The sequence below is a fragment of the Typha latifolia genome, chromosome 12 (genome assembly GCF_019914945.1).
Source record: "Typha latifolia isolate L0001 chromosome 12, TyphaL0001v2, whole genome shotgun sequence".
Classification (NCBI taxonomy): Eukaryota; Viridiplantae; Streptophyta; class Magnoliopsida; order Poales; family Typhaceae; genus Typha; species Typha latifolia.
The window spans coordinates 8149901-8176331 of record NC_133097.1 but is presented as its reverse complement, the minus strand read 5'-3'; the positions used below and the strand labels follow the sequence as shown (position 1 = coordinate 8176331).

At 36.9% G+C, this 26431-nt stretch overlaps 5 protein-coding genes and 1 pseudogene across 5 annotated transcripts; 3 read left to right on the top strand and 3 right to left on the bottom strand.

Annotated features, from left to right (window-relative positions):
- Nucleotides 1–656: 656 nt before the first annotated feature.
- On the bottom strand, nucleotides 657–2039 carry LOC140798393 (uncharacterized). Its single transcript, XM_073152202.1, has 2 exons — nucleotides 969–2039; nucleotides 657–893 (listed from the first exon to the last, which is right to left on the bottom strand). Exons 1-2 carry the CDS (start codon nucleotides 1392–1394, stop codon nucleotides 819–821), a joined length of 501 nt encoding a protein of 166 aa, XP_073008303.1. The 5' UTR covers nucleotides 1395–2039; the 3' UTR covers nucleotides 657–818.
- Nucleotides 2040–2163: 124 nt separating this feature from the next.
- On the top strand, nucleotides 2164–2767 carry LOC140798394 (RING-H2 finger protein ATL66). The gene has a single exon (XM_073152203.1). The coding sequence runs from the start codon at nucleotides 2164–2166 to the stop codon at nucleotides 2638–2640; it is 477 nt and encodes a 158-aa protein (XP_073008304.1). The 3' UTR covers nucleotides 2641–2767.
- Nucleotides 2768–7903: 5136 nt separating this feature from the next.
- LOC140799244 (pyruvate decarboxylase 2-like) lies at nucleotides 7904–10864 on the top strand. Its single transcript, XM_073153457.1, has 6 exons — nucleotides 7904–8754; nucleotides 8849–9012; nucleotides 9155–9805; nucleotides 9896–10013; nucleotides 10209–10397; nucleotides 10479–10864. Exons 1-6 carry the CDS (start codon nucleotides 8233–8235, stop codon nucleotides 10647–10649), a joined length of 1815 nt encoding a protein of 604 aa, XP_073009558.1. The 5' UTR covers nucleotides 7904–8232; the 3' UTR covers nucleotides 10650–10864.
- A 3676-nt stretch (nucleotides 10865–14540) lies between these two features.
- LOC140799127 (transcription factor bHLH30-like) lies at nucleotides 14541–15991 on the bottom strand. The gene is made up of 2 exons (XM_073153280.1): nucleotides 15641–15991; nucleotides 14541–15239 (listed from the first exon to the last, which is right to left on the bottom strand). The coding sequence occupies exons 1-2, from the start codon at nucleotides 15866–15868 to the stop codon at nucleotides 14766–14768; spliced, it is 702 nt and encodes a 233-aa protein (XP_073009381.1). The 5' UTR covers nucleotides 15869–15991; the 3' UTR covers nucleotides 14541–14765.
- A 525-nt stretch (nucleotides 15992–16516) lies between these two features.
- LOC140799288 (em-like protein GEA6) lies at nucleotides 16517–17286 on the top strand (annotated as a pseudogene).
- Nucleotides 17287–17442: 156 nt separating this feature from the next.
- Nucleotides 17443–20969, bottom strand: LOC140798831 (xylan O-acetyltransferase 1-like). Its single transcript, XM_073152907.1, has 5 exons — nucleotides 20082–20969; nucleotides 19833–20004; nucleotides 19521–19720; nucleotides 19269–19424; nucleotides 17443–18005 (listed from the first exon to the last, which is right to left on the bottom strand). Exons 1-5 carry the CDS (start codon nucleotides 20633–20635, stop codon nucleotides 17639–17641), a joined length of 1449 nt encoding a protein of 482 aa, XP_073009008.1. The 5' UTR covers nucleotides 20636–20969; the 3' UTR covers nucleotides 17443–17638.
- Between the last annotated feature and the right edge of the window lie 5462 nt (nucleotides 20970–26431).

Sequence of the window (26431 nt, the reverse complement as noted above, 5' to 3'; positions counted from 1 at the left end):
ATTCCTTTATTTATAACTTTATAAAATAAAACTATTAATTTTTTTATTAAATTTTATTGAGCATCATAGCTATTTTTATTACTACAAAACTATAAAAACTTACGCATCTTATCTAAGAAGGACAATAAAAGTACTAGGGTATGGAATGAACAAACTGTCTTTAATATTAAAACCCAATTTTTAAAATTTGTCCACCGTAATATGTTAACTATCTGTGGATTTCTTTATTTCATAAAAATATTGGAGGAAAATTTAAAGAATATATGGAGTGGTTCTCAACTACTCTCTTTCTTTTTTACTTTCTTTTATTATTCTTTTCTGTCTTCACATCATATTAGGAAAGAAAGTGGAAGGTCAGACCCAGCGGAAGGCCCATAGGAACTCTACATGAAGAGTCCCTCCTCCTCTTCCTCCTGTACATATCTATCGAAGTACCGATACCAATCACGGCTAGTAGTTGAGTTGGAACTAGATGTGGAAAAGTGACCGTCCTCGATCCTTCTCAAGCTAAACTAATCTATAAAAAATATTATTATTAGTTCACGCGTCACGTAGAGATTGAATGGATTGCTGGGGGTTGTTGGATCTTAGATTTACGAGTTATTATTTATATTTAAGCGATATCAAATCAGAGGTCTGACCCGGGGCCATAACTCTTTCGTAGCAAACATTTCAAACTTAATTTCAAAAAATAAAAAATAAAAACTCAAAACTTCTCAACTCCAACCAAAGTACAAAACTACGTACTAGATGAGAAATAAAAGAGCAACAAAGAAGAGAGCCGAGAGGTAGACGTAGACCACTCTTCACCATATCGTTCAGAAGATGGCCATCAGCTCCGCTTGCGCTAATACGTGTCCTTCAATGGACTCCAAGAGCTTCTCCTTTGTTACCTAACATTAAAAAAAAAATTCACATATATATTATATAATGTCACCAAAAATGAACCCAAGAAGAAAAAACGATACCTTGTGACCAAGATGGACCACGTCATCAAGGGCATAAAGCCTAAATAGAAACCTATGACCCGAACAAGGCGGCTTGGGCCCACGCCAGCCTGGCACCTTCCAATCGTTGTTCCCCTCCTTGATGTGAGCGTACTCGCCCCCCATGGCCTCCTCCTTCCCGGAGAACCCCTCGGGGAGTCCCTTCACCGCCGGAGGTATGTTCACCACCACCCAGTGGGTCCACGGCACGATGGGCCCATCCGGGTCCGGCGCGTCGATGTCCTCCACGACCAGGGCAAGGGATTTGGCCTCCTCGGGTACACCGTACCACTCTAGAGGAGGTGAGATATCCTTACGCGCGCCTTGCCCGTCCCCGGTGTACTGTCGCGGTATCCGCCCCTCGTGGTGGATGACCGGCGACACTAGCTTCAGCGTCTCCTGCGCCATTTTACAACCGCTCGATTTTGTCTAGAGATTCGTGCGAGACCGCGATGGGATAGAAGAGAAGGGAGTAGGAGTCTCGGGGGACATATATTAATCGGTTGCACGGTGGATTTAAGAGGAGACGTGGCTTATCCGGAGGAGAAGTTGGAGTTGTACGTGGAGCGAGTCGTGGACATGTGTCTGATTTACGTTTAGTCATAGACTACTCTTAAAGAGGGTTTGGGCGAACGGGTCTCGTTCAAGCGTAACCCGATAACCCGATTAAAAGATCTCAGCGACCCTCTTTATGCAAATATCTATTCCCTCGACTGATTTTACCAGCTAGAGTGGATGGCACGTAACATCTCAATCCTCTATCACTCGCGATAGCCATAAAAGCCGAGAAAGCGAATGCACCAATTACCTAACATTCAACAAAACCATCTCTAAAAGTGACCACTTTACACGAACCTTTGGCTCTTCTCCTTTGGGATTTAGAGCCTCAGATGGCTTCTTTCCACGCTTCGCAAACGGCTCATTTATTTCACTGCCCCCTGTGCTAATTGGCAGGGTGGATCCACTGCAGAATTCGTTTCAGCAATCTCACCTACTTGGCTGTGTCCAGGATATTCGCGTTGCCATGTAATTAGTTGGCTGCAGGAATTTCCTGCAGCCAGACTTGCCACTGTACCTGAGGTTATCTGACTTACGAGACTTAATAGAACACCTCACGAGCCCAATCCAATCCTGGCCCCAAAATCCATCTCTAATCTCCTCCGCCACCACCACTTGCATGGCTGCTGCTCAAGAAGAAGCCGAGCCATTCCACTGGCGCTACGACGACATCGACGACAAGAACTTCGACGTCCGTGGCCACAGCCTCAATCTTCTCCTCACGGTCTTCTGCATTCTTATCTTCTTCACCCTCCTCTGCCTCTGCTTCAGGTGGGCCTGCCGTTTCCGCGGCGCACGGTCGACCGACACCGCCACGGGTGGCCCCACATCGAGAGCGCTTCGACCGGTTGCCGTAGATGCCGAAGTTATCAGTAACTTTCCGATAAGGTTGCATCGCGCATCGCCGACCGGGGACGACGTGCAGTGCTCAATATGTCTTAGTAGTTTGGTCGAGGGGGAGAAGGTTAGGGTGCTGCCTAGTTGTGGGCATTGTTTTCACCCCGACTGCGTCGATGCTTGGTTGAGGACGCAGTCGAGTTGCCCCCTGTGTAGGGCTTCGATCCCATTTGGGGAATCCTTGAGGGAAAGAGAATAATGGTAGTAACTAGTAATAGTATAGATCTGGAGAGAGACATGTGGGAGAGGATCCGGAAAGAAGGGAATATTTTGCTGCCATCTCTTTTGTTTCCAACGATAGATGAGCTTTGCTTGTTTTGTTTGTAGCGGCGCTTCGTGGGTTTCTTGGTCGTAGAACTGCAGTATGTAACGTAGAACTGGAGTACTGTTATTCACCGTTTTACCTAAATATATATGTCTATTTAGTTTCTTTTTGGGCTCATATTGCAAAATTACTATGTACTTGGGCCCGGCCCAAACCTAGGCAAATGCGGCCCATATCAACCACAAGGTCAAAAGCCTCATGTTAATGTTTGGATACTACCGGGATACGTCTCATGAGCAACTGATGTAGCACACCAGTGTATTTTTAGCTGAGCTAATTAGACATAAACTTAAGCCCGGGATTAGGAGTAGCAAAAATTTAGCGGACACAATAATCTGACATAGTAACCCAGCTTCTAAATGGGTTTGAACGTAGTTTAATCAGGTTCGAATTGTAAACGGGTCAACTGATCTAGCTTAATTATTAAATTGATCGTGGTCGTGTTTTTGTTTTTAACTTCAACACACACAAGCAACCTGTTTATAACCCAACCTTGTGGACCGATTATGACAAGGTAACTTGTTTATGACATGGTAATTTGTGTATAACTTGATTAACTCATTTATGACTTCTTTTAATTTGTTTATAATACTAAAAAATATTTATAACCACACAAAAATGCTCATTTATATTCCAAATAAACTCATTTATAATTTAAATAATTTATAAAAATTTAAATAGTTTCTACTACTCCACAATTTGATTATGATCCACGTAATCTATTTAATAAACTGATCATGTTTAAAAAATCTGACCCATTTAATAAATGAGTCATATTTATGTTCACATTATCATGACCCACACAAAAACCGGCTAACCCGATCTTATTGCCACCCCTACCCCCTGATATAAAAATACATATAATTAAATCGGATCCGATCTCCACGTTGCCCGACTTGGATTCAAATCGGATTTTAAATGGATAGTAATTATAATATCTCTATTGTACCCGATCTACTAAATATTTATAGTTATAATCTAATACATTCTCATATTTGGGTATGTTAATATTTAGTGGGTTATAATTTTTTTATTATTAAGTCCGACTTCAGCCCGATTGTTTGACAGAATGACAGGTCGATGGACTCCAATTGGAAGGAATGGGCTTGGGCTCAAAAAAGGAAATAGTTATTCCAGATCAGGCCGTAGTTAGAGTTGAGCATGAACTGACTAAAACGATTCAGTAATGTATCCTAATTCTTAACCCAGATCCACAGTTTAATTCTCTAATCAAACCACAAAAGAAAAAAAGAATGCAATTCGCACCTAACAAAAACATAGATATCGAAACTCAAAAAATATAAATATAGACATACTACAGTGTGAATTATAGAAGAAATAAAGAAGAAATAAAGTGAATTAGTCTAAACTAAAGAACCAGTCAAGTTCTGGGGAAAGATGTCAACGTGACAAGTCCTCCACAGTAGTCAAGGATTCCTTCCTCAAAGACTAACCGACAAGAAAGGCAATTGAGTCAGGCTAAGCGAGAGCCTGAGGGGAATCCTTTGCTGTAATCCACTATGCCCACAAGTTTTATTTACTTGAGAAAAGAGACAAGCCAAGAAGCATTGCAATCTCTATTTTGTGTCTCATGGCCTCATCATGAGCAATAGAAATACCATTCTAATTCCCATTTGCAATACCAGTGTGTGGAAATGGGTGCAGTTGTATATCAACCATAACCATAGACATAGAATTCAGTATATAAATGGGGAAGGTGCATGTCTATATACTTCAACTTGCCACCAATAACAAGTTGGCTTACTACAATTTGATGACTTCTATCCTCCTATTGTGTCACCAATTTTTAGTAGGTCTTGGCAATTTGTTTGTTGGCCTTTTTTCTTCTAGAAAAAAATATGTTTGGTGTATCAATTACTCTGCTTGTAACCACTTAGTAATGCTTATAGAATATTAAAAAAATTTCATATAATATCATTACTCTTAGCGTAATTATAATTTACACCCTATATTTTTATTATTTATAAATCGAACCCTATAATTTAGCGAATATATGTAAAAAAATACTCTGCTGTTAGATCAATTAGTTAAATTAACTAAATCTTTATGTTAAGTTAATTATACTAAGAAAATTATGAAAATATCCTCAACTAAATCATACGAAGGGCATTTTAGTTATTTTATAAATAACGATATTTTAGATATTTTAAAAATAAAATATCTCTACTTAACGGAATATTCTCATAATATTAGTTCAAATTTAATCAATGGTATTTTTTTGCACATATTCACTAAATTATATTACTCGATTTATAAATAGTAAAAATGTAGAGTGTACCACAATTACGTTAAAAGGAAGGGTGTTATATGCAAATTTTCCTAAAATATTTATGTAAAAGGACTCGATATAGTCGGTTCAAATGCGTCAATGTGATCACGATCGTATGCATCTAATGACAAAATTCGTCAAAAAAAAAAAAATCGTTAGAAAATATATGCATCTAATGACATTGATTCTGACTGCCTAAATTCTAGGGGCCTTTGTATTCATTTAAGACATCTTTACTCGTGCTCGTGTTTCATGTTAAAGAGAGGATGGTTTGGGAAAGTTCAAGGTTAGCAGCCTATCCACTAGAGGTTTTTTTTTTGTGACAATAGTTGTCTCAACTATTGGTATTGATGCATGCACTGGAATCTTATCTAAGGAATATTCTACTATGTATGAGTTAGAAGAAGCTTATATAATAATCAAACTTGCCTGCTTTGACCTCTGTCATCTAGACTCTTATTTGAAGTTATTCAAACTCCATTTGATGACGGAAGGAAAGGTCATTAATGCCTTAAAATGGAAACTAAGTGTCACATATATATAAGAGAAAATGGGATACACTGGAATATATAAGTATAGTGATGCTCACACAACTATATCAATATATTTGTTTGAAAGCTAAAGTTGTTCACTCTTTTATGTCCAGGTACAAGCAATGGAGATACTTATAGGATACACTATTTTATCTCATCAAGTGCATAGGAAATGAATACTAAAAGATCTCCCCAGTTGTTTAATCCAAGAAAAATACAAGATTCCCACTTAGTAGAGTGAAGTGACCATGCATCTACCTCATTGTTAATGAAGTCGATCCTTTTCCCTGTCCCCATTGGGAGAGTGTCGGCGTTCAAAACCAAGGGGAACTGAGAGCGGCATTAGTACAAACACCTTTCGTGTTACAAACGGCGCCGACGTTGTTTTGCACAAAACCCAACCGTCTTTAAAATATGGATCCACTGCCCAATGCAAATGGACCCATCTAGGACAGTCTTCTCGCGCAAGTAGCTCTTTTACCAAATTAGCCCTCTTTTAAATTTTATTTTACCCAAATAAATTATACCTTAAATTTAATATTAAAATGAATATCTTTACTAAAGTCCTAATTAAAATGCAGAGTGGTTTTTTTAAGATTAAAATACTAAAAAGTTTGGTTTATAAAATGATAAACTGTTTTAAAAAAAATGCTGAATAATTCAGTATTTCATAAGAAAAAACTAAAAAGAATTTAAGCTAAATTTTGGATGAGGTATCGTCTTTTTTCCTTTTTTGCAATTCTTTTTTATATCTTCGTGAGACATATCTTACATCTAAAATAGCTAATGTAGCATAAAATTACGACGCTTAAATTTAAAAAATAAAATAAAAAATAAAAGAGGCTATTTTGGTCAAAAGCTCGACAACTAGGTGGCCTTAAACCAAACGCCGCTATTTCCTATAAAGGAAAGGGAACTTATTATATTTATTTACGCGAATATCCATGAAGATTCTTGTGAACCCTGAGATGCCATTAATGAACTCCAAGAATATCCGAGGATATTTTTCATTAAAAAAATACTGTGATGTAAATTTTTTTAACAGCCAGTTATTATATAGATAATTAAATTAATTATAAACATAAAGTGGCCTTAATATTTTGAGTAAATTTTTTAGATCAACATAAAAGGAAAAGGAACCGTGTCTTTGGTCAAATGTAGGATTTTAAAAGGGTTATATAATAAATATTGATACGGTAGAGTTTGACTTACAATATAAATAAAATGTTGGATATTTTTGATAATTTTCTTTATAAATATTCAAAATAATCATACTTTGACTCTTTAAATATATGAATTTCAAATTCACTTCCTCGATTTCTTTTTCTGCTTTATGACTTTAACTCTCTAACTATTCAAATTTATCAAGTCCTCTGTAGTGGTAAACAGTATTATAAAATGACTGTTATGCCTCTGGAACATCTGCTCATATGGCAAGTATGCTAGTTACTATCGGAGATCATTGCGATTTAAAAATAAGTTAAGGGTTATTGATGGATTATTAGTAAGAAAATTAGTGGCGGAGTTGTGGTATTTATATCTATGGTTGAAATTTGGGAGAGCGAGGTCGGTGATGACGGTGCGGTTTATATCTAAAGTTAAGGTTTGGGTAGAAATAAAAAATAAACCGATCAGTAATAATGGTTATAACGGTGAGATTCATACATAGATGATTGGAAAAAAATATAAGAAATAAGATAAATGAGAGAAAACGGGAGATTAAAAAAGAAGGGAAATTTACATATAATATGGTACATTTTGATAAAATTATAGTTTACATCTATATATTTATTTATAAATTAATCTTATGATTTAATGAATATATATTGAAGATATCTTGTGTTAGATTTAAATTAACACCGTTAGGGTAGATAAGAATATTTCATCAAATTTAATTATTTTTTAAAAATAATTAAAATACTCTTAAGATTATGTTGAGTTGAGTATACGTTGGATAAGTATAAATTAGCTAAAGATATTTTTTATAATATTTTTGGTATAGTTAATTTAATATAGAGATTTAATTAATTTTAGCTAATAAATTAAATATTAGAGTGTTTTCTGTATATATCGATAAAGATGAAAGTATAAATCATAATTTTGTTATAAATTAGGGTGCCATGTACAAATTTTTTTCATTCGTACGTACTTAATAAATTTTATTAGTTAAGGGGTTAAATTATATAGAAAAACAATTGAGGAGGTGAAAGTTAAAATCATCTTCGTTTCGGGGGTGAAATTGTAATTAATGTTTTTTTTACTAGTTATGTGTGAAGATACTTACATAAACGAGCTCAGCGGCGATTGTTTTCTTATACAATACATATGCAAACCAGAAGCATCTTCTTCCACGTGTCCTTCCAACTCGCTGAACAGCGCACTCCTCCTGCCTTCTCTGAAGGGAAGCTCCCCAAGGACCAAATCCACCCACCCTCTCTCTCTCACTAGAAACCAATCCCCAGTATTATTTTTCCCCTAGTTTTCCATCCTTTAAACCCCACCGCATAAGAAACCAATCCCAAAACCCCTTTATAAATACCACCACCCTTCCCCTTCCTCCTCCAAACTACTACTTCGTGACAACCGTCAAAAGCCCTACTTCTTCACTCTATAGCCTGTTACTCTCTCTTTTCTTCTCCTTCCATGGATACCCACATCATCGTATCCGATGGTTCCGCCAACCCCACATCCAACGGTGTGGGCTCCCTCCCCTCCTCCAACTGCAATCCCATCAATTCCGCCAACTCACCGGTATGCTCCCCTGAGGGCACCCTCGGCCGTCACATCGCCCGACGCCTCGTCCAAGTCGGCGCCACCGACGTCTTCGCCGTCCCCGGGGACTTCAACCTCACCCTTCTCGATCACCTCATCGCCGAGCCCGGCCTCAACCTCATCGGCTGCTGCAACGAGCTCAATGCCGGCTACGCCGCCGACGGCTTCGCCCGCTCGCGCGGGGTCGGCGCTTGCGCGGTCACCTTCACCGTCGGCGGCCTCAGCGTCCTCAACGCCATCGCCGGCGCGTATTCCGAGAACCTCCCCGTGATTTGTATCGTCGGAGGGCCCAATTCCAACGATTACGGGACGAATCGAGTCCTCCACCACACCATTGGGCTTCCGGATTTCTCGCAGGAATTGCGTTGCTTCCAAACCGTTACTTGTTTCCAGGTACCCACTTCTTCTTTTGGTCGTATCTAGTGATTAAGATGGTAAAGATGGGATCTTGTGAAGTTTATGTGTGGTTTTATAATGATTGTTTTAGGCTGTTGTTAACAATTTGGACGATGCCCACGAACAAATCGATACAGCGATTTCGACTGCATTAAAGGAGAGCAAGCCTGTTTATATTAGTATTAGTTGCAATTTACCTGCGATTCCTCATCCCACCTTTAGTCGCGAGCCCGTTCCTTTCTTCCTCTCACCGAGGTATAATTAACAACAGAACAAGATTCCCCTGTTCTTTTTCTATTTCTTTATATAAGATTCCGAGTAATTTTTTAATCAATTTCTGCATTGACCCGCTATTTCTTATTAGATTTATAGTAATTCTGATTCTTGAAATGACCAGGTTGAGCAACCAAATGAATTTAGAGGCCGCAGTGGAGGCTACGGCCGATTTCTTGAACAAGGCAGTGAAGCCAGTCATGGTGGGAGGCCCCAAGATAAGGGTGGCGAAGGCTGCGAAAGCCTTCGTCGAACTAGCCGAGGCCTCCGGCTTCCCGATCGCCGTCATGCCCTCGGCCAAGGGCCTCGTGCCGGAGCACCTCCCGCGGTTCATCGGCACTTACTGGGGTGCTATAAGCACCTCATTCTGCGCCGAGATCGTCGAGTCTGCCGATGCCTACCTCTTCGTAGGCCCCATCTTTAACGACTACAGCTCGGTTGGGTATTCCCTCCTGCTCAAAAGGGAGAAGTCCATCATCGTGCAGCCCGACCGGGTGATCGTGGCGAATGGGCCGGCATTTGGGTGCATTCTGATGAAGGACTTCCTCCGCGCGCTTGCGAAGCGGCTCAAATGCAATACGACGGCGTACGATAACTATTACCGGATCTTTGTGCCGGAGGGAGTCCCGCTTGAGTGCAAGAACAATGAGCCTTTGAGGGTGAATGTGCTGTTTAAGCACATACAGAATATGCTATCAAGTGACACTGCAGTGATTGCAGAGACTGGTGATTCTTGGTTCAACTGCCAGAAGCTTAAATTACCTGAGGGTTGTGGGTGAGTCTTCTTCTAATCCAAATAGCCATTGCTAACTATAGTACTCATAGTTGTTTGCATATCAATTTGACTTTCATTTGTTTGATTCAGTTATGAATTCCAAATGCAATATGGTTCCATTGGGTGGTCAGTTGGGGCAACTCTCGGTTATGCCCAAGCAGCAAAGCATAAGCGTGTCATTGCCTGCATTGGTGATGGAAGCTTTCAGGTATCTTCTTACTGTTAAGATTGCTTGGGTGACTTAGAAGTAGTGATAATTGTTAACTCACCTATCTGATACAATATTAGCTCGTCATCTACCTTAGAAGTTTAAGTTGTGAAATTCAAAGCTTAAGTTGATAGATGACGATAGTTTTAATCTTTTGTATTCTGATGATAAATTTCTCCATGCAAAAAAAATCAGGTGACTGCGCAGGATGTGTCGACGATGCTGCGGTGTAAGCAGAAAAGCATCATCTTCCTCATTAACAATGGAGGATACACTATTGAGGTGGAGATCCATGATGGCCCCTATAATGTCATCAAGAACTGGAACTACACTGCTTTTGTTGATGCCATCCACAATGGTGAAGGAAAATGCTGGACAACAAAGGTGTGTGTGATCTTTTGATCAAATAGATCTAAAATGCTATGCTATGAATCTAGAATTGTGGAGTAACAATTTAAATTGCAGATCCAAACTGAAGAGGAGCTTAAGGAGGCAATCGTGACGGCGACCGGCGCGAAGAAGGACTGCTTGTGCTTCTTAGAAGTGATAGTTCATAAGGATGATACTAGCAAGGAGCTACTAGAATGGGGTTCAAGAGTTTCAGCAGCCAACAGTAGGCCACCAAATCCCCAGTAATAGATCTCTTGCTGAAGTGCCATGAATGCTGAGAAGTTGTTACTTCTTCTGTCATTTCTGGTTCTCTGTCTTTTTTATTGTATGCTTGTAATTTTCCTCTAGCTTTTCCCTGATTTCTTGTCCAAAAACACTACCCCTGGAGCTGTATTAGGGTGGCTTGCATGTATGCTTCCTATCATACTCTCTAGTTCAATAAGAAGTCTTTTTGCTGGTAAGTTTGTATTCTAATGCTCTTGATGAATAACTAAGCAATTGCTTGTGAGATGCTTGCACTCCCAAGAATCAAAATGGCTAATCAAGTACAAAAAAGATATTGGAATACTTATACGACACAAGCGTTAAGGTGGCTTTCGGTTCCTAAAAAGATAAGAGTGAGGTTTTTTTTTTCCTCAAAATACGTTTTATAATTAAACACTTATTAATATGTAAGATTGATCAAACTAAATTTTATCATATACAGAGAGGTGATAAAATTATAGTTTTTTTCCCCCACTTTTCTTCTACCAATATTTGAATATCAATCTCCATCTACCGTCTTGTTCAGAAGTGAAGTCTCGATGGAATCTTAATAGGAATATAAATCTAGCAAGTTATTACATCCTGTTCATCTTTTGGGTTCTGCTATCTTAAAGTGTTGGACTTGTCTAACGAAATAGTTAAAGCTGTGTTGAATAATAGGAAGACTTCATATAGCATGAAACATGAGGAAAAAAAGTGGAGCCAAAGTGAGAAATAACGAGCAATAAACGTATAGCAAATAAGAATCAGTAGTAATAAGCTTATACTGTGGAATGAAGTATCGTGCTATGGTCCATCTTTACAGGATGGTGATGGAGATGGTGATAAACTCAGTCCGACGACTTTCTTGCAAACGTTCGTAACGTTGCATAGGTTCAATAATTCTACAACATTTTCTAGTAAATATTTAAACTACATTTAAATTGGAAAACTGAGCCAGAATACACCACTATTAAATATATTTTGTATCTAAATACTTCTCATAATTTTTTTTAAGAATAACTTTATGCCGACCTCTTAAATATAAATTAGATATATCTATAATTTTATAAATATTTTATTATTTAATTATAAAATATGGATGACTTTAAATAAGTTTATATAAGAATTTGTTTTAGTTAATGAATCGTGTGAATAAGTATATTGATTGTAATAGAAAAATTACTTAAAAAATGTGCGGAAATTTATTGTCCTCTTTTATATATGATAAAATTATTTGCATAACTTGTCACGTGACTCATTTTATATAATATTTATTTAAAATATGTTTAAGTAAGTATTTAGTTTTAAAATATATTTAAAAAAAGATATAATTCATGAATAAATACTACTTATTTCCAAATCAAACCAACAAAATTTATTTACTTTTATTATATTTTAATTAAATCACGTATAAAGTAGTTTCGTAACAAATTAGACAAGGGTCTTATATATGTTTTCTAGCAGAATTTTTATTAGTAGAAAATAACTAAAATACCCTCTCTATGCCCATCCCCTTTCCTTTTCCTTTCCTTTCCTTTCCATTTCTTTTACTCTTTTTTTCCACTAACATTTCAATAGCAATCTTCATTTATGATCTTGTTTGAAAGGCTCGACAAAATTGATCCTACCTTAATGGGAAGACCATCTTGCAAGTTAAATTTTGCTCTTTTCTTATGGATTTCATTTTTTTTTTTTTGGTAAGGTTTGGTTCTCGTGGATTTCATTTTTGTTTTGTTTTTGTTCTTGTGAACATTTTGGTCTTATTACTATTATGAATGATATCAATACTTTGCTTAAATAAATGCGAAATAAATATCAAAGAGTAAAACAAAGATGAACGTCAAAATTATTACATGGAAAAATCTAAATAGAAAGAAAACTACGAATCTAAACTCAGATCAAAACTAATTACTAAACTTGTAGCAGTTACAATACTGACTTACAAAATAATACATCGATTCTCACGATTTTATTTTTCTCAGTCTTGCTTGTTAGAACCGCGATTTACCGTTTTTCGTGATTGATCTCCAATCTAAGTAGCTTTCGAGATTGATCCTTCATCTAAATGACCCTTAGAACGAAAGTTTGGTGCATTATAGAAGAGACGGACCTTTTTGGTGGAAAAGCGTTGTAGCTCTAAGAAATCCTTTTAAAAAACAATCGCCCACCTCTCTAGAGTTAGGACATCCCAACCATTACATAGATATAAGTCCAAACAAAACTCTTGGAAGTCCAAAAACTTGCATGTTACGTGGGTGCATTCGAACGGCTAAAACGTGTTATCTATATATATGAATGCTTGATTTCACATTCAAACGTGGTGCGAAACGCGATGTAAACGACCGTATAATACGTTTAAACAAGACCAGAGTGCATTCGAACACTTTGTTCAAACAGTAGACTAGACAATTGAATACAAGGTGCATGTTTCTATGCCTTTACATAAAACTTCATACTTTATCAACCATCAGACACCTTCAATAACGATTCTAAAATCGTTTCGAATACTTCGACTTTAAAATTAATCTTTCACTTTAATATTTTTCATCAAATATTTCATAACTTATGCATATGCTCATACATAAAATCTAGACACATTATATAAATATAATTATATTTTAAAATATAATTTATAAATTATATTAATACAAATAAAATCTAACAATAGGAAGATTTTAGATAGCAAGAAACATACGGAAAAAGTGGAGCCAAAGTGAGTTAAAAACGAGGATGGTGATAACCTGAGCTACAAGAAATAATAGTACTAAGCTGATACTGTTGAATGGTCCATTTTGCAAGAAGATGTTGATGATGAGGATGACGACGGTGGTGGTGGTGGTGGTGGTGGTGGTGGTGACAAAAGCATAAGCTAAAGGTTAAGGAAGTCAAGATTACTATTTCTACGCAATTGTCGGAAGATAGCAGGTGTGGAAATAATAAGTACGGATGTGAAAAAATAGTCCCAAAACAGAGACTGAGTAAGACTGTACGTGAGAGAAATATAACTCGGACCGGCACTAATATTCATACAACAACTTTTTTTTAGCTGCATTCCGATGTCTTTCTAACGTGGCATAAGGTTAAACCATTCTCCAACAATTTAACTAAATATTCAAACTAAATTAATATAGGAAAACCAGGGGACCAGGATAATCCACGAAAAGATACACCACCTTTTAACTTTGAAAAAAAAAAAGTTGGAAAAATCACTGATACAAATTTGGATCCAAACCAATCTATAATGTAATATAATATAGGGTTCATTAGAGATGTGCAGTTATAAAAAACTTATAAATTATTTGCTAATATTAATAACTTAATTTGTAATAATTTTACTTGATAGATTGATTCTATGATTTGTTATTTTTTATGATCGATTTCTAATCTTATTGACCTTCTGTCTTAGTGATTCTTGAGATACATATATTTTTTTTAAATTTAGTTCAAATATAATATATGAAATAGCAATTTTGTATATTTTGTCTAAAGTTGAGCGAGGATTTGATCTAAAGAGATGAAAAATTGATTATTTAGGATTAGTCTAGAACCTTATATACATATACATATTAGATTTAGAAAAGTTCTGAATCAATTTGCGTCCAAATGCTTTCTACTAAAAAATAAATTTTGAGATTTTCGACCTTAATCTGCCCTACCGCCGATAGGCATGAATTTTCTTGTCATATATGTGTTGAAACCAAAAAAAATTTGAGTAGTTAGAATCGCATCTTGTTATCTTTTCTTTTTATTTGATTTTAAATATCTAGCCAATTTTATCAATTCGCTTGTAACAATATTCATACATAAAAAACTATACTCTCTAATAAAAAGATATCATATTTTGATCACATTGCCTATTATAAAAACTTTACAAAAGGTGCACAGCAACACATAAACTTATACACTTCCAAGTTTATCTTAAGACTACATTGCAGCACTTAAATGGCGACAAACTACATTTCTCAAACTTCAAAAAGAGAAAAAAAAGGAAGAAGAACAACTTGAGCAATATTTCTCAATGTTAAACTATCACTGAGCAATAGAACCAAGAAAACAAACTACTGCTCGGCTAACAAAGATCACAAAACTAGCTTACAAATGGGTATTAGTCGACCCTCACACTGACCTAGAGAAGTACTGTGATTCCAAAGGCCTCTGCCTCTTGCCAATGAAGCAACTTGAGGCTGGCAAATTTGAGGAAGCCACTCTGCCTAACATTTCTGCTATGTTATCCTTGACAGAGCTCATCGACATCCTTTCATCTCCGTTACTCGAACATAGAACGAAAACACTCAGAATTCGCCCTCCGATGGATGTAATGTCTGCCCTCACTGTTCGAAGAGACAGATGATGGAATCCTTCGACAAAGTCGGCAAACAAGTCCTCTCTGTCATCACAACAGACTGAAGCTTTTATGTAGAATTTGTCATCACTGGTAGAGGGTGCATGCTCGATTCGATGATCATCGCATTCGACGATCACTTCGTTAGATTCTTTCGGTATCATGGAGAGTTGGTTAACGTCAAATGTCTTACTCTTTAGCTCCTTTAAATGTTCGATTACTCTGGCGAGCAAAGATGCCTTGTCCATCTGCAGTTTAGTATGATACTAAGTAATTTAACATCAACATTTTTATTTTCATTTTCTTTGGATGCATGCTTGTACGACAATTGAATCTAGTGAGGATCTCATTCAGATAGAAAAACTAGCTTTAGTACAGTGAAAAGCTTGCACAGTTGATTATTAGTTTAATAGATAAGACAACTTTCTCAATCTATACTTATGTGCAAGACTAATCTATTTAGAAACAAACAAAGTCTCTTGCGTGGATAAGATAAATCCTAGTCATACTTGATTAAGACGATACAATATGGGTATGATTGATTAAGTGGTATAGTTTTCATTTAAAAAAAAATTCCACGAGTTGGATAGAATTGATCAAATAAATTACTTAAAATTGTTGAAAATAAAGATAGCATGGGAAACATTACCTTGTTGGAGTTGGGAATCATGCGTCTAAGAGTGGAAAGATGTGCATTAATCCTCTCCCTGCGCTTCTTCTCAGCCTGGCTATGGATTCTCAGAGCCATGGCAGCTCTTTCTTCCTCACTCCATGAAGCATTAAGAGGCCTCTTGCCCAAAAATGGAGGAGCCGAATTGGATGATCGGGGAAGGAGAAGAGGAGGGAAGTCCTTGCCATGGCTTTCTTCTCCTGCCATGGATGGAGAGAGGAATGGAAAGCGTAGGAGAGTTCCTACTATACTAGTAGTAGACTACAAATAGCGAATTAGAAAGTCTGATCTCTATATTATTGCATGTGCACAAGGGAGCAGTTCAAAAAGGAAAACGCCGAAATTGTGGACCAAAGAGATGCTATTGTGGGGGTTAATCACCACTATTCGTAGTACATATTATAAGGAGAAAGACGAACAAAAAGAATGCTATGTTTTTAACGACGATTGGGATCGTCACATCCGATATTAAGGGCATCTTGTTCCTTTTCTTTTCTGTTACAATTACTATTTCCAAGTCCCCAACTATACAAATTGGTAGGCTCTGCACTGTTCCAATTAAATGCTCTCCCACCCATGTACTTCGAGTTACGAGTTAATGGCCTAATAAAAGCCGAGCCCAGTAACTAAATGGACCAGCCCATTAGAATTCTCATACGATATTCTACTTCATCACATTCTACGTATACATGCTTACTCGTGTCAGCCTCTTAGCGTACCTAGGAACACGTTGCGCAGTTCTAAGTTCTAACACTCCTCTCCCTCCCTCAATAGCGAAACTACTCTCTATATATACAAACAACTCCTCCGGTGCTGCTTTCCCTCCAACGAAAGCCGCCATTAGAGAGAGCTAAGATGTCTTCGGAGAAAGAGAGAGCTCGGCTAGACGAGAGAGCTAAGAAAGGGGACACCCTGGTGCCAGGTAGGGCTGTCAAAATAATCAAGTTCGGCTCCATAATACTTGATCGGCTCAAAAATAGACTGAGTCGAGCTTAATCATTAAAGCTAGGTTTAAAATTAAATTCGAGCCAAGCTTAATTCCGAGCCGGCTCGATAAGACTCGAATATATATAATATGACTAATATCAAACTAATAAGAACCATCATATCAAAACCTTTTCATCCATTCAAAATTTCAGTTATTATTTTCTGACACAATTATCTTTATTATTTGTAATTTATATTTTGATTGCTTATAGTTTTTTTGACATAATTATCTTTGTTACTTGTAATTTATATTTTGGTTGTTTGTAATTTTCTAACAAATTTATTTTTATTAATTCATATTTTAGTAATATTTATATTTTTATAGTTGAATTAGATTTTATTTTAAGCTTGAATTAAGTTTGATTCAAACCTAAATTAATTCAAGCTTATTGAGGCTCGAAAGTTTAGTAGTAATGAATCCCGTTTAGATTATAATGGAGTACTGGAATAATTAAAAGCATATTGATTGCTTCGGTGTACGTTATTATTAATCTTTGAAGGACGGTAGCCGAGGAGGGCAGACGAGGGAGCAACTGGGCCACGAAGGCTACCAAGAGATGGGCCGGAAAGGTGGGCTGAGTACCGGGGCAGGAGGAGAAGGAGCAAGCGAAGTAGACGTTGATGATGAGACCAAGTAGTAGTAGTAGAACTTCTCGTTGTTGCAGTAGTACTGGTAGCAGTAGTAATGCTGTACGTGTAGTTATGAAAACAAATAAGAGATCTGTACCTTAGTTGCTATTTGCTAGCTAGCATGATATGCTCAAACTTTTCTCTCCCCAAAAAAAGGATGGAAATTTAATTTAAAGAGAACACAGTAAAACAGCGATTGCACCTTTCATCAATATACAGTTCAATCCAACATGTTACAACTTGCCAAGTTCACTGGTCTCTCCAATTGAGCAAAAAAGAAGAAAGATAGAAGAAAAAAATTATAATTGACCTAAATGCACGGAAAAAGATAAGAAAATGAAAGAAAAGAATGAAGTGTAGTTAGGGGCGTGCAGGCCTAGATAGGATTCTGGTATAAAGAATAAGATTCCAAGTATCGGGCAAGCCCGGGAGGCACCAGTGGATGCAATCGGCGTACGTCAATGGGTCGGCCTGCTGCTCCGGCGTCAGCACCTTCCCCTGCCGGATGGTGTGGACCGACGTGTGCGCGTCCTTCCGGTACTCCGACATCGTCGTGATGTCCACGTAGGTCACCGGCACCGGCGTGGCCGACTGCGACGCCGCCGCCGCCGCCGCCAAGTCGAACATCTGCCGGTCGGTTCCGAGGTAGAGAGGTCCGGGGAAATTGAGCACTGGGAGTGTCTCCTTTGCGCACTTGATTCCATCTGGGTTGCCCCACACCTTGGGGCTGTTCTCATGAAATTTTTAAATAAACATTCGTGTTAATATATAATTGAAATTTAAATTAAAATTACGTGCTGGAAAATAAGAAGCTTATTCTATTTTTTGGTTGTTCAAATGATAGAGAAGGAAGCAAAGCAACTCAAATTCGTTTGAGTTGTTACTTCTCAGGGAGATTTATAGAACAACAATGCCCTGTACTTTGCTTTTACTACAATCAACACCTTATAATATTGTTATTTATCAGTTAATTCCCATTTTAATTTTGTTTATTTTTCTTTAAATTCATCAGAGAATATTTTTTTAGGGGGGCCAAAAATGCAGTCAGAAAAGTGAGTGAGCATATTAACTTAAAGTTACATATGGATATTCTTCGTAAAATTAATTGATTTAACTCATGTATATGTATGTAATAATCGTTCATTAAATGTATTGCCGCAAAACACAAAAGTCAAATGATATATATATATATACTTAGGTGTTTAGTCAAAAGGGCATGGGCATAAACGAAATATATAGTCAATTTATATTTTTAAGAATAAATAAATTAATAATAATAATATATTAGTCTAGATCTAATCGGTTACTTACTTATTAATAATTATACTAATAAATTTCTGTCCAAAATTTATTAGTAACGGAAACGTATCCATAAATAAAGCGCCTCAAGACGAAAGATGCACGTGGCCCCACGTGGCACGATATCATTTATACGATCTAGAATTTGCATCCATGTGAGTTAGGTAGTCAACAAAAGAATAAACAATTTGAGCTACACGCTAATCGACCAAGACGACAATTAATTGCATAACGTTACGCAGACGATAACGCCAAACTTATAATAGAGATGCCCAATCGAGTTTTACTACTCTTTTATGCTATGCCACAAAAAGCTCTGTTAAATTAGCTAACCTAATTTTGTATTTTAGCCCAACCCCCAAAGTTATGATGTGCAAGTTCCAATACTAATTAACCCCACATGAATGATGGATGCGGGACTTCCAAGGTGTAGCTACAAATTTAACAAATCACAATTCATGTTTGAAGCCTTCAAACCTGTCGGTTTCTTTGTGTGCATTTTTTTGAAAGGGATTTGCACCAGTGACTTGTTCTACAAGTTTAGTACCCCCAAGGAAGCTAGACCTATTGGTGTGTGTGGGTGTGTGCGCGTAGAAACAATATATATATATGGCAGAAAAAAGAGAGAAATTTTAAGGTATAACTAATCGTATCAGTTAATATGAGCTATGGAAGTTTTATATGGACGTACCTAATATGGAGAGGAGAAATGCTCATGAAGAAAACGGAAGTCTTTGCGGGATTAACATTCTCATTCAACCAATTAGACCACGTCTTGAGAACCCTCCCATAAGCCTCGGCCCTCACGACCTCGTCGTGCTCGGACCAATCCTTCGCCGTTGGCTTCCTACAAAATTAACCACCATTATTGACTAATTAAATACACTAAATCTGAAAAGCTAATCACAGTTAAATTAGGCTGAGATGGAGCACGTGCGCTCACATGACTTTCATGGTGAGTGTATTCATCCACCATATGTACGTATTAAACACCAAGTAATCTACATCCTTCCAGTGGACAGCATGCCCCATGATTGACTCCGCCTTTATGATCCGATGCAAGATGCTATGTATCTTCGGGTCGTCCGAGTTCGATTCCACCAGGAACGGCGCCCAGTAGAACTCCACCGTCGCGTTGTACTCCTTTTTATTTTTTTTGTATTTATTCACAAACTTAATCAATAACTAATACGGGGGGAAAGGGGAATAAGCACGAATATTGACTCGGGGGTAAATTGTCCGGGTTATTCCTCACCTCTGCGTGGAAAATCGTGAGGGATCCCTTCCAGCTCTTCCTCTTCTTCCCCGGAGATAGCGCGGACTGGACGAGGCAGACCATCGACTCCCACTGGTTGCGATTGAGCGAGTCCCCGACGAACATGAACCGCTTGCCTCGTAGCCTCTCTAGGAATAGCCTTGCATCGAACCTTTGGATAGCGAAGAATAAGTCAAGGCACATATGAGAATAAATTGAGAATAAGTATCTGGGCGATAGATGCTTTACTTGGGTAGGGAGCAATCATTGGGCTGCCACCGCCACTTCTGGTACATGTCGTCTCGCCGGCCGTTCCGCATGCAGGTGACCTGAGACGTGAGGAAGCCGCACTCGTCCTCGCGGTAGAACGGGTAGCTCGCGTTGTCGAAGACCCACTTTCCGGCCGAGAGGTCGCACGTCTCCGGCACGTCTAGCACCGCCATGTTCCGGCGATCGGTCTCGACTAGCACCGGGTCCAGTTGTTGCGCCGCGGGCAGCTTCTTCTTCCTCTTCTTCTTGCCAGGCTTCCTCTTCTCGGCCAGGGCCTGCTTGTGGTTAATCTTGGGCTTATCGCTCGAGAGATCATGCGGTACGAGGTGGGTTGGCGACCTCGTACCGGAGAAGGAGTAGGTTGCGAGGGATTTGATGTCCTCGCTGTACATGACGAGGGCGAAGAGGAAGATAAAGATGACGACTATGAAGATGGGGAGCTTCTCGCCCTTGCGGAGGTACGACGACGTGGCATGCTTTATCGTGAACGGCTCCGACGGCCCGAGGGGTGATTTCCGGCGAGGAGGGTGCATGTCGATCACCTTAGAGAATTTGATCACCCGAGAGAGAGAGAGAGAGAGAGAGAGATAGAGGATGGGTTGAGGTGTGGGGGTTGGGATATAGGAGAGAGAGGTAGGGGGGTTGGGGGGGTGTCCTGCAGCTTAGTTAGAGGAGGGGTTGCATCTATCCATTGGTTTGGTTTGGTGAGGAGAAGAGCAATCTTGGGGAGTTCTCAATTGGTGGGGTTGAAGGAATGAATTGGTCTTTTCTTCCCCTCTTCTTTTTTTTTCTCGTTGTTTTGTTCTCAGAGCAGTCTCGAAGAAGGAAGCTACTTGGGTGGATCCATACAAGTGGAGAAAATGGAGCATTACAAGGACAATCACAGCAGGGGATCTTCTGCACAGCCGACTGGACCAATTTTTTTTTTAAAAAAAAATTAATACATACCTTTGGGTGTATCGCAATTGGAAAATGGCAAATAAATTAATATTTCCCTGCTTCGATACCATTGGGTCACTGAGGTTTTTTCCCCCTATTCGGCCTTGTTGTTATTGTAATTTAATTATAATTATTATTTTTATTTAATATCAAAATAAATATATTTTTTTTGTTGCAGTGGAGTGTACACAATTTTCACATATATTAAAATATACTATTGCAAATAAAATAATTAGACGTAGTTAAATTGCTAAAGCCCCCTCTTTCTTTCTTTTATAAGTATTTATCTGTTATTGGCTTTCATATGAATATCTATTGCTGTAGCTTTTCTATGGATCTACGCTTGTCTCGACGACGCGTTGGATATTAGCCTAATATTGCTATCTAGGCTATGCCTTTTGTATTTCTTTCAAGTCTTAAGTTGAACTTGTTACAATATATTACTTTGTTGTGATGTTTACTATTCCTAAGTTGTGGCCAATCTGTATCTCCTTTTTTTTTTCTTTCTTTCTTCTTCTTTTGTGCATCAAGACTTGAAAAAATTAGAAAAGAGAGAGACTCCCCAATACCGAATAAAGTTATTATTTGAAACTTTTGCCTTACCATCATTCCTTGAATCTTCTACCGAAAAGTAAAAAAGCACAACTCTCTCTGCCCAGAGTGGTAGTTGTACTTGTTCTTTAATAACTGGGCAATAATTGAGACATAGTCTTCAACTCTTCTCCCAAATGGTCGAGTTATTAACTCACCTGAATCATGTCTGGAAAATAGATTAGTTAATAGTTAATTATAACAGTACGGGTTTGCATGATTGAGGCTATTATTTAGTGAATAATTTAATAAACATAGAGAGGTACGGAGTATTTTATGAGATTAACTTATTGCCACGATAACATTTAAGACGACAAAAAAGTTGCTGGAAGAAAGAGAGAGAAACAAATTTTAGATGCAGAACTTTCAACATTACATAGAGAATTTATTCGCCTTAATTTCCATTTGTAGTACCACCGTGAGCTATTTCTTATATTCCAAATAGAGCTTTGAAAAAAATATTAATAAATAGTACGCCCAATATTTGCTGAGAGATTTCGAAGATAAAATAGCGGTATTCAGTTAATGAATGACATCTGACTTTGATATCATATTAATTCACCCAGCGTTCGAAAAGCTTAAACTGTTTCTATTAATAATTTTAATATTTTAACACTTTTGCTGCATTGACATCGTAAAGATTTTCTCCTTTACTTGTTAGTTTCTAATAACAACCGTTTTAAAACTTTAAGCTCGCTCTTATAAGTTTCGATCGCATCTGTTTAAATTCTACGAGATCGTGTAATTTCTTTTAAGCATAATTAGAGCTGCTAGATCCTGCTCCCTTTTCTCGCTGCTTCGAAAATTTATTCTTCTATGTCATTGCCTCAACTAGGGACTTCATATTTTTATTGGGACCCCTGTGGGAATTGACAGGGCTCATAATAAATTTTTGGTCAGATCTGAGACCATAGATAAAGTCGTGATCAAATTTGGGATTGCCAAATAATCTCCATCTCTCTATCTATTAAATTAAACTGATGAGCTACTTAGATGCACCATCTAACTACTAAGTGTTAGTCGTTTGAAAGATTCTACAACTACTACAGGATTAATTAAACTCTGTCAGAATAAAACAATCCAATCGTCATACTTAAAAAGTACAATAAGTTCAGCGAGATCTCTCCTCAAATATACAATGGATATCTGGAATCTGATTCAATCTAAAGATTAAACCTCAAATTTTTTTTGAGTGTTGGCAGAGAAAGGTTCAACAACTATTACCAATACCAATAAAGTCACCAGATTGAGACAATATCTAAAGAAGCTTTCAGTTAAACGATGGGCTATCAGTACTGTCTTTAAAAATTAGGAAAATTTGCAGTAACACCCTACTTTTTTAATATTTATAAATTGCACCATATATTTTATAGAGTTATTAACTAGATTACTAAAATATCCTTATCTAATCTATGTCTTACTCATGTTTCCTGGTTTCCAGGTTTTATAATTAATGTAGAATAGTGGAGGAGAAAAGAGAGGGTTGAAAATGATTCATATCAATAGCGTGACAGAGATTGTGAGCGAGCGTCCTAATTTTTTTTTTAAATTTTTTTAATCTCTAAATTTTCGAGGAAGAAGATAATAACATAAGAAATTTTGGTATGCAATACATTGATTTCGACATAATATTTATATTTCTGTTATGCACAGTGTTAGTGTCATTTTTAATCTGAGGTGTGCTATGTAATTGTTTAGTAATAATTTAGATGTGATTTAGAAAAATGAAATAAAAAACTCCCCAAATTTTAGCCTTTTTTGACGCTGGCTTTAGTTTGATCGCCTTGGATTATTTTGCAACCATGCTCCTCTTCTCACTATTTTACCACCTCCTTTCGTCATTCTTATGCCTCTTCTTACTACTCCATCACCATCGATCGCTTCTCAACCAAGCTAGAGACATTGTTTCCTACGCTGCAACTAGCCACCTCTCTACCTGTGTGGATGCACGTTGTTCTACTGCCTCTTAGTTTGGAGGGATCTTTTGGGTAGTGGAGTGCTATTGTCACTCTCTCTCGCATCAGTATCTCATTGCTCGACCAACCAACTATAGTAGAGTTGGTAGGTATCTTGCTCATGACCAAGGAGGTCATGAGTTCAACTCCAACCCCAAACAATATTGTGGAGAAATTGTTTGGTGGTTGGTAGTTTGGTGGCTTAGTTCGATTCGGTTGATGACTCGGCAGTGCGGTTAGCTTGGAAGAACAGCTTGGCAACGCAACGACTTGGAGCAGGTCTCGGCGGCGTTTGATTCAAAGCAATTGTTCGGCGACGCATATGGCTTGAAGCTTAGACTAGACAGCTAAAAGCTCGGTGGAGCCTAAAGTGCCTCTGTATCTAGGGAGGGTTGACCCTTTATTCAGCCCATATCTAATCTTCAGACTCATGAATGATTAAAAAAAAAAAAAATATCTCATTGCTCGAAATCCTTTGCGCTATCAGTCACCATTCATGTCTAATCAATTGAGTTGTCAATTGCAGCTCATGTTGCTAGTGCCTTGATCAGTCCCAGGCATAATATATTTTTGTAAAATTTTAGATTTATTTTCTTTTATATCTTGGTCTTGCTGTAGAGTTACTCTTTCTTCCTTCAGTGATTTTTAAGGTCGTGTCATAGACTGCTGACTTGAAGAAATTTACAAGTTGGCTCAAGATTCTCCATTACTTTATATTTCATGTGTGTCCTCGGACTTGATATTTTATATTATCAGTAATATTGTAATATTATCTCTCGCTCATCTTCTGTAAAAAAAAAAAAAGAAATCATAAATTATAAATATATGAAAATATAATGTGTTGGAATGTAAATTTCTATAAAAAAAAAGTTGACTCCTTGTGCAAGAATCCAATCCAAACTCCAGAGTGTTACCGAATGGACCAATCTAATGCCCAATCATCCATCCTATGGGCAATCTATATCCTCATGCTTGACTTTGACCCACTTGCATACCACTAGCCATCTATTCCAACTACTACTACCACTGCAACAAATCCATAGCCTAACCCTTGCAATTTGGGTCCACCTACTACTGTTTAATTATTATATCTTTTCAAGTTTTGGAGTACTCTTTTGCAAGCATTAAATTTTGGATCCTTTCCTTGCAAGCTCGGAAAGAATTAACTGCACCAGCACCACCCACTACCAGTCGTTTGTTGGGAGATCAAGGAGAGGAAGTGGAAGGTCAAATTTAATTTAGAGAAGTAAAGTAAGAAGGAGAAGTCTTAGAGACGTCTTTATTTTGAAGTATTTGATATTGACTGCTTACCAATGATATTATCCAAAAATAAATAAATAAAAATAGGACAAAATTGTTGAATAAGTAAATGTCGAGGCATCAACATCAGTCAACATCATTTAAATTCTCAATTTTTTTTTCAAAAGAATAATATTAAAAATCTTTTTTTTTCTTAAAAAAATTATTAAAAAGCTAAACTCCGAACTCTAATCTCATTTCTTAATTTTAATTTAAAAAATAAACTTAATTAAATATTAAAAAAATAAAATATATTTAAATACTGAATCAGTTTAAAAGTTTCTGGATCAAAGAAAGTCCCCTAAACTCAAACCAAACAAAGCCTTATATATTTTGCCTTTGTTATCCTTCAATATTTGTATAAATAACATTTGACCTAATAAACATATTATTTTGAGACATTAAAAATAAAATCTAGGTCTCCGATATAGTGTGATGTGAATTATCCCACCACTAATTATTGATAATTTCTCTAATTCGTTTTTGCCAAAAAGTGAACTTTAATTGACCTTACGGATGGATCCAATCTCGAGGCAAATCAGATGGCTGCTCTGTTACAGAGGAGACCAGAACTAAGGAAACCCAACTGTTCAAAATTTTAGAGCCTTGCTCTAAAACACTAATTTTTAATTCTAAAATCACCTCTCATGCGGTATACACTATTATTTTAAATTTTACTCATATTTTTGTGCACTAATTTTTAATTTAATATATACTTATATTGTTTTTAATAAAAAAGTATTATCGTTGAAAAGGTTTCCGCCAGACCTTCAAACAAATCTAATATTAAATTATTATAGAGTTAAATTTTAAAATTTAAATTAAATATTAGAAATTTTAATTATCTAAAATTATCCTCCTAATATAAACACCACACATTTAAATAATTTTGAAACTATTTAATATTGCTCTTATTTTCAAAATCTCAACGAGAGCTTTTCAAACCATATATTTTTTATTAAAAAAATAATTTTTATAATAATTTTTAATTAATTTTGATACAATATATCCGGTTGAGTTAGAATGCATAGAGCTCTAATAAAGCATATTCTATTTGGAGTCTTTTGGGTTCTAGAGCTCTCCAAAGGAGATGCTTTTAGAAAAAATTAACATTGCATTAATTTGGATTTAAAATGGTCCCGATAAGGTTGTCATATTTGTTTGTGGCATGGCACTAAGGGGTTTTGTTTCCTAACTTTATGTTAATATTGCATATTTCCCCATGAATATTTTTGTAGCGTTTTCGGATAAGTAATGATATATAATATTTTTAGTGGTGGATAACATGAGTGTGTCAAAGCTTAGCTTGGGGGTGAATTTCTCCAAAAATTTTCCAAATGATATAGAATTCAAAAGGTAGATTTTTAAAGAAGAATTTAAAATATGAACTGTGAAATAAAGCAAGAAACATTGAAAGTAAAAGAAAATAAAGCTGCATACAAGTTGCTAAGCTTTTCAAAAGAACTGTTAGACTTAAGAACAGCAAGAAGATTCTCTCTAGATGTTGATGGAAACGGGAAAGTATAAATTCCACTGAATCTTTTC

What these genes read in the sequence shown, in the direction of transcription:
- LOC140798393 (XM_073152202.1), bottom strand. Translation starts at nt 1,394, where the DNA reads ATGGCGCAGGAGACGCTGAAGCTAGTGTCGCCGGTCATCCACCACGAG. An exon ending in TGGTCCATCTTGGTCACAAG is followed by an intron (nt 894 to 968) that starts GTATCGTTTTTT and finishes TTTTAATGTTAG; the next exon opens with GTAACAAAGGAGAAGCTCTT.
- LOC140798394 (XM_073152203.1), top strand. Translation starts at nt 2,164, where the DNA reads ATGGCTGCTGCTCAAGAAGAAGCCGAGCCATTCCACTGGCGCTACGAC.
- LOC140799244 (XM_073153457.1), top strand. Translation starts at nt 8,233, where the DNA reads ATGGATACCCACATCATCGTATCCGATGGTTCCGCCAACCCCACATCC. An exon ending in AAATTACCTGAGGGTTGTGG is followed by an intron (nt 9,806 to 9,895) that starts GTGAGTCTTCTT and finishes TGTTTGATTCAG; the next exon opens with TTATGAATTCCAAATGCAAT. An exon ending in GAAAATGCTGGACAACAAAG is followed by an intron (nt 10,398 to 10,478) that starts GTGTGTGTGATC and finishes TTTAAATTGCAG; the next exon opens with ATCCAAACTGAAGAGGAGCT.
- LOC140799127 (XM_073153280.1), bottom strand. Translation starts at nt 15,868, where the DNA reads ATGGCAGGAGAAGAAAGCCATGGCAAGGACTTCCCTCCTCTTCTCCTT. An exon ending in TGATTCCCAACTCCAACAAG is followed by an intron (nt 15,240 to 15,640) that starts GTAATGTTTCCC and finishes ACTAAACTGCAG; the next exon opens with ATGGACAAGGCATCTTTGCT.
- LOC140798831 (XM_073152907.1), bottom strand. Translation starts at nt 20,635, where the DNA reads ATGCACCCTCCTCGCCGGAAATCACCCCTCGGGCCGTCGGAGCCGTTC. An exon ending in ACACTCACCATGAAAGTCAT is followed by an intron (nt 19,425 to 19,520) that starts GTGAGCGCACGT and finishes TTAATTTTGTAG; the next exon opens with GAAGCCAACGGCGAAGGATT. An exon ending in ATTTCTCCTCTCCATATTAG is followed by an intron (nt 18,006 to 19,268) that starts GTACGTCCATAT and finishes TCATGAGAACAG; the next exon opens with CCCCAAGGTGTGGGGCAACC.